At 42.9% G+C, this 12,023-nt stretch overlaps 1 protein-coding gene across 1 annotated transcript in view; it reads right to left on the bottom strand.

Moving 5' to 3' along the window:
• The window catches only part of NRK (Nik related kinase), a 126,871-nt gene that overhangs the window by 54,712 nt on the left and 60,136 nt on the right, over nucleotides 1-12,023 (bottom strand). The window contains exons 7-13 of the mRNA XM_032767056.2: nucleotides 11,635-11,765; nucleotides 7,952-8,006; nucleotides 4,858-4,936; nucleotides 3,753-3,928; nucleotides 1,766-1,838; nucleotides 1,134-1,341; nucleotides 33-197 (exon numbers count right to left, since the gene is read on the bottom strand). Coding sequence (XP_032622947.1) covers nucleotides 33-197; nucleotides 1,134-1,341; nucleotides 1,766-1,838; nucleotides 3,753-3,928; nucleotides 4,858-4,936; nucleotides 7,952-8,006; nucleotides 11,635-11,765 — 887 coding nt within the window. The remainder of the gene's footprint in view (nucleotides 1-32; nucleotides 198-1,133; nucleotides 1,342-1,765; nucleotides 1,839-3,752; nucleotides 3,929-4,857; nucleotides 4,937-7,951; nucleotides 8,007-11,634; nucleotides 11,766-12,023) is intronic.

The following is a 12,023-nucleotide window of genomic DNA, read 5'->3' as shown; positions in this document are numbered from 1 at the left end:
ATGAATTGCATCAGTAAGTCCTAGAGTTATACCTGCTTCCTTTCTGATTTCCTCTGTCCGTCCACTTTGCACATTTCCTCGTCAACAATTCTCTTGTCATCCTCACACTTCTCATCTCTCCGCTGAACTGGCTTAATTTCTGGCCATCTCTGCTCACATTCTTGCTGCTTCCGGAGCTCCTCTTCTCTCTTCTGATGCTGAATATGTGCCAGGGAATAATATTGTTCAGTTTAATTCTTACTTCTTTGCTTAAAAAGATTATTAGTTATGCAATTAGCTATACACTTTTTATTAATAATTATGAGACATTCCCAAAACAGAAGGCCCAAAAACATTCCTGGAGTATAATCAGTGGTGAAGGTGGGGGAAACACTTGTTACGTATTCTAATATGACCCAACAGAAGTTATTGGTTGTGTTCACTATTAAAATAATTACAAAGCTTCTGGGATTATATCCTGGCCACACTGAAGTCAATGGGAGTTTTGTCAAAGGCAGTTTTGCCATTAATAGTACTGGTGCCAGGATTTAACCATTGCTGTCTGGTCAACAAGCCCCAATCACAGAATTTCTTATTTCAGCACAAGGCATTTTGATAGGGAAGAGTTATCTGGAGTGCTCAGATTTTGTTTGAGCAGTCTGGTGTTTCAAAAGCATCAGCTTTCCTGTCCTATCATGGCTTCAGAGGCCATGAAAAGCCATGACTCTGATTTAGCAACTGCAATGCAGCACCACGAAAGCAGAGGGCAATCCTATCACAGGTACCAGCATAGTTTGGATTCACAAGTAAAGACTTGAACTTGGACTATGCACAGGAGCAAGGGAATAAGAATTAGACCTCTGTTTTGCCTACCCATTCCTGGGGTCCAACCACACTGAAGTAAGTGGGGTTACACAGCGACTTCCCAGAGCACATGGGCAGGGACTTAGCAGGAAGTGGGTAGAACCTTTAACAACATGGATTAATCTCAGCGGTCAGAAGCCACAAATTTCTACCAGGGTTAAAGATTCCAAACCAGCTGGTGACGAGAATTTAACACGGCTTTTTTCTTTCAAAACCTATTCTTGAAATTGGCATATTTTCATTTGTCACCGATTGATATACATGGATTACAAAGAAGAGCCATTTCCTACATCCTCCAGCCTCTTCCTCCGCTCTTTTTCTTGCTCGATTCGTTTCTGCCGATCTGCCTGCAGCTGCTTTTTGTATTTCTCCTGGTCCTTTAGCTGCTGCTGCTGGAGCTGCTGCTGTCGATGAGGGTCAGACCGGTTTTTGTTCTCCTGCTGCAGCCTCAAAAATTCACGACGGAGCGTTGATTCACCAGGGAGATTAACTATGGAACTGAAACAAAAGGGAAGTATCTATAAGACTCACCATAACATTAGAGCTGCAGAGCAAATATAACATGTCGCTGGGAAATGACTTGCTGCCTGTGCTAACAAATGTAAATATTCCAATAAATCTCCACAGAATCATTCTCTGTAGGCTGGCCATGCTTCGGTATTTACTGTACTATACTACAAAATCCAGACTGAAGCTGATTACCTGCTTCTTTGTTTGAGACATTCCCTCCCCGTTCTTGAGTAATTATGAAAACAACACTCAACATTTAGATGCAACAGCTACAAACCAGTCATTGCTAACTGGGTACCACAGAGCATTAGGGGGTTAAAATATGGTAAGAAAACCCATCTAGCTGAGGAGAGATGCCTTTGATGAAAATGCCTTCGTTAGTCCAATATTACACACAGCTAATAAAATTAACCTTGGTTCTCCTTCATCTTCATCCAGTTCATCATCTTCTTCCTCACTTCCAGTATACTCATACTCTGTTTCGTCTATAAAAAAAAATACCGAGAAAAGAAGTATATTACCTCCCTATACTAACCTAAGTAATGGTTCTACAGAATCACAGCAAATTACTTTAGGGTCCGATTCAGAACTCACTGAAGCCAATGACAGGCTTGTTTTGACTTCAATGGATTTTGGATCAGGGCCCTTTATGTATCAGATTTTAAGAGTCTTAAAAATGTAATGGAAGAAGGAAAAGAAAGACATCTTCAGCTAGTCATTAATGGAACTCCTTACGAAAGGAGTAGATGGTTCAGGAGATTATGGATGGTTACTAAGTTTTTCAACGTTAGGTAACCCATTCAAACCCAGCTCAGATGATCTGGGAAAGTCAATATGAGTTAGGAAACTAACTCCTTTAGAGCCCTTTGAAAAACGAAGTCTAAAAGGTTGTTCCCATTGAGTGGTGTACATTAAATGGGTTTCATCAATCTAGTCTACTTTTCAGTAAGCAGGTGTTCACATTGGAACCAATTAGAAAAAGCCAAAAAACGGTGGCAACATCTAGAGAAGGGTGCCTCAGAACAGGATTTGAGGCACATTGGTGGGAGGGTGTTAGGAAGCTTGCACTGCCATTGCCTGCCCTAAATTCATATGAAAATTAACGAAAATAATTAAATACAAAAAAGAAACATCTTGTTAACTGGTTAATTTGAGCTTTAGTATAAACAGCTCATAAAGAAGCAAAGTTGTAACTCTGAAGTTCTTTCCAACTTTTATAATGAAGACAGTTCTTTGAAGTTTTAATTTCATCCCAGCATGAACAGCATCTTTATTTCCAGCTGGGCACAATGTGAAAGTGGGTGTCTGCAACTTTTTTTTAAAGTTACTGAAGTGCATAATGAATGGTAACATCGCTCACTATCAGGTGAGCTTTGACTATAAGTAGGATTTCCCCCCACAATGTAGTTTTCTAGCATTTATGTAATTATTACCATTAGCTTTTTTACAAGTGGCAAATGTGTAACCTTTTAATAAGTTGTTTTCCTCCTCGTGTTTGCTACTGTTCGAAAAGCTTTGAGATCCTCAGATGATAAATGCTATACAATGTAGTATTTTTATTTCAGTAAGTAAATTATACCTTGCAGCAGGAGTTTCATTTCAGATACAAAAATCTCATTGTGTCAAACCAATACAGCACTTTTAATCTTCATTGCACTTTACAAACAAGCTCTAATATTCAACTAATCTTCACAATGCCCTTGTGAGGTGTAAAATATACAGATGGAGAAAGAGAGGCGAAGATGCTGAATGGCCACTAGACCATGGCTCTCTCTCTCTATATGATGCATGGCTGATATCACGTAACATATGGTCATTTATTCAAAATCAATCATTTAGTCCAAAACAGATTCTTTTCTAAATTTTGCTTTGGAGAACAAAGTTAGAGTTTGTTTTAGTTTTTACAAACTCAGATTCTTGGTTTTGGACAAATCAGTAGGTTGGAAGCCCAGGTAGGAGTAAAACAAAGATATGGATTTATTGATCTCTTCTATGTGATTTAGTCACTTGGGGTCCAGATTTTCAAAAGAGCTCAGCTCCTAGCAGCTCTTGTACAAACATTTACATCCTGATTGTCAATGCACTTAATGCACTGAGCTCCTTTGAAAATCCGGACATTTATCTAGGTGATTTCATGGGAGCTCATTTCTGTTGAAAATCTGGGCCCAGATGAGTGCTGAACCCTTCTTAAAATTCCAGCCTCGGGTCTGACCCTGCAATCAGCTCCATGCAGACAAACGCTGTGGGTGAAATCCTGCCACCACTGAGGTCACTTGCAACTTGCAAGACTCTCATTGTCTTCAATGGGACCAGAATTTCACCATGTCTGCATAGAGCGCCACCTTCCATAAGGCTCTGTGCAGGATTAGGGCCTATGGTTGCATTATTTTTAACCTGACCTTTCTCTCCCTTTTTCTTCCTGGTCCTGTCCAGGTGGTCTTTCAGCATGATGCGCACTTGCCGTTCATTCTGCATGTCTCGGATAAAGGAATGCTTAAGCAAAGTTTCAGTGGATGGACGATGCAAGTAATTTTTAACTAGGCAACTTTCAACAAAATTAAGAAATTTCTTGGACCTGGGGGAAAACAACAAACAAACAAACAAACAAAATCAGATGAAAATCAAATTTTGCTTAAATTTACATAGCACTTTTCACCCTGGAGGATCCCAAGACAGTTTGCTTTGGCTAACACTAAAACACAGCCTCCTCTGGGGTGGAATACAGCAGGAGTTTTATCAGTATATCACACCACTACCTGAAAGTTTAGGACACAGAGTAAGGAAGAATTCTAGGACAAATTCTGCTCTGTGACATTCCGGTGAATTTACACCAATGTAACTGAGAGCAGAATTTCACCTCCTGTATCCAGTTGAAATAGTAGGGGAAATTTAAGGAGGCAATAATTACTGAAATTGAATTTTGACTATAATAATAAGACTATCACCACTATTCTTACCAAAAGTCCATAATGATCATATATATCAAAGACTACAATTTTACATCTCATCTGAAAGACAAACACAATTCTCCCTAAATTCATGCTAGGGAATGTGTTCATTACTGACGTATCTGGATACAGTGCCACCTTCTGGCCCACCAACACTACTGCCTGCAGCACCCTGGGTTTTCCTTGGAGGTCTCCAGATAAATACTGATCAAAGCAATCCCGCATAAGCCATGTCTACATTGGACTTTCAGTCACCAGTGCAAGTCCCTAGCGGAGGCACAGTTTACACCAAAGCAGTGCAATTTGTACCAGTGCAGCTTAGCTGGGTTTCACATTCGGGTAATCTGCCCCAGTGCAGATCATGCTTCTCAAATATGAATTGTGTCAATACTTGGAGCTCACATCAGTAGCAGAGGAGATTACATCAGAAGCAGAAATACCAGCGTAGACAAAACCTCATTTGTAAGATTTGATAAGATCACTGTCTCTGAGCTGCAGGCATCAAATACCCACAGAAGCCTGAGGCTGCTAAAATATATTTTAAAAATATCTTTACCATTTTCTGGATTTCAGTTTTGGGGGAGGGTTTCGTGGAATGAGAAAGAGAGCTCTCATGGGATGCATATCACACAGGGCTGCAAAGGAAAACACAAGCTATTAAAGAGTACGCAAAAGCAGTGCCAGGTTTCCCCTGGCCTTTGATCTCTTTGACCCAGGGTGATGTGGGTGCGCTGAACAGCTCTTTCTGATATGAGAAGTAGCAGCCCTTTAACATTCCTCCTGTTCCAAAGGATGGAAGTGCCCTTCACAGGAGTTCAATGCTATTCAGTGGAATTCACTGCCCAGAGGAGGAAAAGCTTTGCAGCACAGAAGGGCTCTGAGTGGGCCAGACTGCACATTGCTATAGCTGAGATGTAAGGATTCAGTAAAAGGAAGGACTCCATTGAAATGATTAATGCATCCATTCAGACTTTTAAGGCTCTATATCTCTGTTCAAAACAAAGGCCAAAGAATGCTTGACTGGATTATAAAACAAGCACATTTTCATAGCGATGAAAGGACATTTACATCTAAATGTGAAAGCCAAACTCTGGATCATATTTTAATATGCCTGGTTTACAGTTGAGGTGAACAATAAGCTAGATGCTATTGAGCGAGGAGTTTGTTAACATGTGGCATAAGGGAAAAAGTAGGAAGAGAAAAACTTGGCTTAGGAACTGGTACATTGCTCCGTTGGAGCTGGGCATATAGCTAAGAACATGTTTTGGCTACACTGTATTTAAGAACTCTGTGCCCACTTATTAGACCAATCGGTGCTTTCTAAACAGATTCCAACACTGGGCTTGGTATGCTGTTTTTTCCCTGTACACCCACTCGTGGTTTTTTTGTAGCAGGTCAACGCTGAAAACAGCACTAAAAATTAAATCCTGTCCTATCCCAGAAAGTCCACCCCGTACATTTCACTGAACATTCCCAATGTGTCATGTTTGCCGGGTGTGGAGTGGAAATGTTGGCGGATGGTTGCCCCTCCAAAATGCTACTGCAGGTTGAATGACACGGATGGGGACTATCAGGCCTGATCATCTCAGGGACATGGGTGTAAATCAGAAGTAACTCCATGGCTACATCTACTCTACACGTTGGAGGTGCGATTCCTCTGCTCGTGGACACTTGCTCTTGCAGAGTTAGGGAGAGCATAAATAGCAGGGGATGGGCGGCAGCAGAGGAAGCATGGCTTAGCCATGCCACGTACCAACCTGCCTGCAATGGCTGGGTACACAGCTGGCATGGCTCAGCCACACCTCAGCTGCTGCTAACCGTGTCACTGCGGCTGCACTGCTATTCATACTCATGCTAGCTTGATGAGAGCTAGTGGGGGAATGACAACCCTAGCTCGTAACGGAGATGTAGCCTATTAAAGGCAATGGAACCCCACGAGTGTAGAACAGGTGTGAGAGAAGCATTAGGCTCTATTGTCTCATTGTTTCCTGGTGTTCTGACATCTGTCTGTCTGTATCCACCTACTGTTTCTTGTCTGATACTTGGATCGTAAGCTCTTTGGGAGCAGGGACTGTTCTGTGTCTGTACAGAGCCTAACACAACTGAGTGCTGGTCTATGCCTGGGGCTCCTAGGTGTTACCTCAATAGAAATAATAAATACACTATCGCACCATCCCTAAAATTTGCCTACTAGTATTAGCCCGTGTGAAAATACAATAAATAAATACAACTGAAATGAGGAAATATGGTATGAAATAAGAATGTTTGTTACATTAAAAAATATCCTCTAAGACTCATCCTCAAGACTAAGCTCTAGCTAGACTGGAGGATGATTTGTGAAAATGCTTTAGAACTCAGTTTGGCCTGACTTGTATCTTGACTGGTTGATAAACACAGCCCAGGTGCTTTCTAGCATAGGCCAGGTCCTAGACTATGAATAGGATCCCCTCCAGCAGGTTCAGCAATTGCCAAACACCCCTATTGTGTCTTCACACCCTTTAAGCTGCAGAACATCCCACACGCCTTGTGCTCCTAGGCACAAACCTACCTTATTGCACAAGGGTAATAGTCTACAACAGCGCTAGATAACCAGGACCCTGCATCTAAATTACATTCTGCAATGGTGTCTTATATCAGGAGTATCTGACTTTGGTAGATAATATTGAAAGAAAATTTATGCCAGAAGCATGTTGACAGAATTGTGGTGCCATGTGGCTGTAGGAGACGGTCTGGAGGAGCAAGAAAATTGCAGGAGGGGAGAGTTTATGGAAGCAAATCAGAATTGTGATTGAAGTGTGGCTGAAGTATTTTTGCTGTTCTGGGGCAGAGGGTCTCACTCCACAGATCTCCAAAATTGCTTTGAGGGGGGAACAGATGTAATCATTGTGAAACTCAGGAGTGAGCAAGGCACTTACCCCAGACCAAAATTCTGTCTCTGGGTGGCCCCATCCTCCATTACGCTGCACCTCAGACAGCCACTTACACCAGTGCAAAGCGGGAGTGAAACGCTCCCATTCAGATTTGATCGTGTTTTGCTTCGGTAGCATTTTCCCTTTGCATGACTGCATGGGCTGCAGCGCAATGAAGAACTGATTCCCTTGATGGGAAGGCCAAAGAGGTGAATTAGCCCACTGATGCATCGTGAAGGTGAATAGCTCTTTCTTGACACCGGCCCCTAATCCAACCTCCTGGAGGAATCCTCCATCTGGAATTACAGGGTGAAGATTCGTGCCACAACAGGAAGGGAGACCATTTTCAAGGGATGCTTTTCTCTGGAGAAGCCCCAGAACTAAAACTGTCCCACATTTACGCTGAAGCTTTAATCGCTCTTGCTCATCTATATCCACATGTAACGATCAATGAAGTGACACTACTAACCTCAGCTCTAGAAGGCAACAGACGGTTTCCCTATCTTCCCAAAGGCAGGCAAGGGGTGACGAAACACAGCGCAAGAATCAAAAGAAAAAAGGGTGCGCAAAGGAGCAGAGATAGGAAAAGAGTCAAATAACTAATTATTTGAAAGAGTCAGTCAGAGCTGAATGCAGTATACACACCCTAGACGAGCAGGAGATAAGCCAACCTAGCAGGACAGAACGTGTCTATGAAATTTAGGCTAACTAGTTAACAAAGAACTATACCCAATCACTTACGAGGAGCTCCTTCTGCCATTTCTATAGCTGTGATTCCCAGAGACCACAAGTCACTCTGCAGGAAAAGAAACCGTGAATGACGTAACTTGCAGTATGTAGGGTTAAAAAACAAACAAACATAATGCTTGCCTAGAGTTTCATGGAAGGGTCTTTTCTTGTGAGCGATATCCATTTTGCTCCCTCCCGTTCCCAGCAGAGCCTGTAGGAAATGTGCTAATGGCCAGCTTTCCATTTCCCACACAGCTTGGAACAGCTGATTCATCATTAAAATAACTAGCCCCGAAATACAGACCTTTCATTTTAAAAACAAAAGTTCCCAAATATAGAAGGGCCCACGCAAAGCCATGGCCCAGATTCTCTCCTCTGTTACAGAGGAGGTGCACAGGTGAGACCCCACTGGGCCAAATACTGCTCTCATCCCACTGCTTTCCTACACTGGTTGAACGGAGATGGCAGTCAGCCCCATGGAAGGTATTTCAATCCATGGACAAGTTACCAGCCAGTAGGAAGAAAAGTAGAACAATGTATTCAGATTTACATAGAAATATAAACTTAGTTCAGTTAGGTCAGATTGGAGTCTTCTCTATGAATATTACACAGCATCATAAACCCAAGTGGCCAGATTCTGATCACAAAGCTGTAAACCAGGCGTAATGCTATTGACTTTAAGGACGTAACCAGGCTTCCACTTGTTTAGTGGTGTGCAACACTTCTCTCTTTTTTTGGACATATGCACCTAGGCAGATTCATTTATCCAAATACATTTACGGGAGATCTCTATGATTATTATATAAAAGATAAGGACACCCTGAAGTCTCATAGCGCTTTGTTAGGCAGTGTGGCAAATTGCCGGTACTGTTCTCTGGGTCTCGCGCTTTCTCTTCTCTGGGGTAGGTTCAGGGCGATATTGCTTGCCTCTGAACCAGTTCTTAATCACTCCCCTAGTGTCCTTGGAGGAGGGGAGTGGAGAGGGAGGGACCTGGGCCCGCCCTCTACTCCAGGTCCCAACCCAGGGGCCCTGGGGTTGTGGTGAACCACTTGACTAGCGGTTTCTTCCCCTGGGTTACTTCCCTCTCATACCCGTCAGCTTGTGAAGGGCTTCTCGCCTCTCTTCTATACAAGCCTGGTGCCCCTTACCTAGGGTTTCTGTTGGGCTTCCCAATCCACCGCAGCACTCCTCCAAACCTTCTATTTCTCTCTGGACAAACTCTTCTCTTCTGCAATCTGCACTCTGCTCCAATCCAACCTTTCTCCTTCAACTACCACCCCCTGTCTGACTGAAGCAGGGGTTTATATCCCATGACTGGAGTCAGGTGCTCTAACTGGAGTCAGGTGCTCTAACTGGCCACAGCTGTTCTAGTTAATCTAAAGCAAACCTTCCTCCCTTGGCAGGGAATAAGGCCCCCTGCTAACACTCTTATGCTGCCCTCTGGCCATGCTGTATCACAGCAGAAAATGAGACAAAATACTGGCAGAAGGCAAATCCTTGGAGCCTTCGAACAAAAGTCCTTAATGGACAGCTACTCATGTCTGACCTGGCCCTAAGACGACACCTTCACAATGTATACAGTGCAAAGCCAGCCCACGGTGCTTTACAAGGCTGGAAACAACTTGCACTGCAGACTGTGGGCCTGATCCCGAGGAGGACACTGGATTTCAGTGGGAGCTGGAGAGGGTTCAGGCTCAGGTCCTGTGTCATTTAACTAATGACTGAAAGCAAGAAAAGGGAGGTCTTTTAGAAAAAGTTCTAAACGAATGGCCACCCACTGTAGTACAGTAAGGGTACGTCTTCACTATCCGCCGGATCGGTGGGCAGTGATCAATCCAGCAGGGATCAATTTATCGCGCCTAGTGTAGACGCAATAAATCAACCTCAGAGTGCTCTCCTGTCTACTCCTGTACTCCACCTCCGCGAGAGGCGCAGGCGGAGTCGACGGGGGAGCAGCAGCAGTCGACTCACCATGGTGAAGACACCATGGTAAGTCGATCTAAGCACGTTGACTTCAGCCACGATATTCAAGTAGCTGAAGTTGCGTAACTTAGATCGAAACCCCCCCTCCCCCAGTGCAGACCATGGCTTAGACTCTGGTGATGATGGGACATGCACGCAAGCTTCAGGTAACTGTGGGCTGATGCACAGGGGTATACGGAGAAACCAGGCTAGTGAGCTAGGAAGGGCTGCATTTTTTGGTGGGATGTTTTTTTATTTTTTAAAAGCAGGACCCATGAGAAATCATGGGCATAGCAGAACAGCTTCCTGCTTTTCACTCACCATATCAGCAATGTTTATAAATACTTGCCCTAGTCCACACTTCTGAATAACAACGCTGTCTCTGAATCAGCACTTTGGAAACCCCCGGCTGATCAGCGTTCTACTGCAGTCTGTGGAATCTGGCTGGACCCTTCAGTCATCACTACAAAATGTGCTAAATGGGAATAGAATTGGGGGTATGGATGGGAGCTAACAGATAACCTTCTTGAGTCTTTGGGATAAGGTTTATATAGTATGAAAAAAGGCAACGAATAAGTCTTTGGACCGGATTCTCTCTTATGTTAAGACGTCTTTACATGGGTGAAAGGCCATTTTTCAACAGTGGCAAAGCCGTGTAAATCAGAATCATGCCCTTTGACTCAGTAGAAAACAGAAGTACTAATATGAGCTCTGACTATCCCACAGCTGGAATAACAGATGTAATTTTGATGATCCTTCTGTTACCCAGTTGTTATAGGGACAAGATGCACAAAAAAAGGCAACCACCCCAACACAAGGACTTGGAGAGAACAGTCATTCAGAAAGCATTCGTTGGAAATTGTCCTATGTGGTGTGTGCAGATATGTAAATGATGACAGTGGTGCAAGCAATTCAACCAGATGCTGACAAACAGTATCATGTGCCTCTTTAGAGCCAAATCAGCATATTATAATAGTAAGGGGGACAGCCAGAGAATTTTTTGATAGCCATTATTTGGTATCCAAATTACAGTGTGCCCAGATGGCCTCAGGAGAATAACAAGTACTCTATCTATTTCTTTGGTGTCAGTGAGGAGGATATTCGGTTCATGGTTGTACAGTGACATGAATGAGTTGAGAGAGTATCTCACCAAGAAAACAGTCCAGATATAGTCATAAGGACAAGACCCATATATTCATTCAGACTTTTTCTCCCAAGAGCTTAATTGTGGGGAATGGTTAGTGATCTTTTCTGGAGTGAGGAGTCTTTTGTTGTTCTAATCTAATAATTATACATGTGATATTATTGTAAATTTACCCTGGGGACTGTGCAATAAGCATAAGGGAAAATAATTCGCTACCACAGAGGAAAGAAGCCATGCTAACAATACACTGCTTCTTAGCCACTTTTTTCAGGCCTTTTCACCCTAGCCACCTCCAGATATTGTGTCTTCTTTTCAGAGAATAAGCGATACTTTCGTACATTTCATTCTAAACATCTTTGTATTTCATTTTGTACGTTAACGGTTCACAAAGAAAATAAATTCATATTGAAACTCCTCTTTATTTTTTGGTCACAAACCGCATATTCAAAATACAGATCTTTGCATGATTGTGGTTTTAAGGGAGGGTGACGCCTTTTTTCAATTCTTTCGGTTAACTACTTGTAAAGGATGTCAATAGCAAAAGCGTGTTTACTTTACTATTGATTCTAAATTCCTAAGAACACTCACTCTGTAATCGTACGTTGAGTCTTGGTTCTCCTCGCAAGCTATGACCTCGGGCGCCATCCAATACGGAGTTCCGATGAATGTATTTCTTCTCCCAATTGTCCTATCCAGTTGAGCGCTTACCCCAAAATCCACTGCAGAGTTAAGCAAGCGTAAAGTAATGAGCCAAGTGCTGAATTCATAGGACAAAATGTTTGATACGTTATTGCCTTTGCTTGGAAAGCAAATTCTAGGGTTGCAATGCATAGCAGATTTGAGCTCCTATAATACAGGGTTTCCGATGGAGCCCACTGCAGAGATGCTGGGAATTTGCCACTTTCTGCTATTTATATCAGACAGTCCAAAAGGAAAATTTAAAATTAACACGATCCATGCTAAGTTTGGCAGAACGG

Source organism: Chelonoidis abingdonii, chromosome 8, assembly GCF_003597395.2.
Source record: "Chelonoidis abingdonii isolate Lonesome George chromosome 8, CheloAbing_2.0, whole genome shotgun sequence".
Taxonomy (NCBI): Eukaryota; Metazoa; Chordata; order Testudines; family Testudinidae; genus Chelonoidis; species Chelonoidis abingdonii.
Note: the sequence above shows the minus strand (reverse complement) of the source record. Positions and strands in the feature narration are given on the sequence as shown.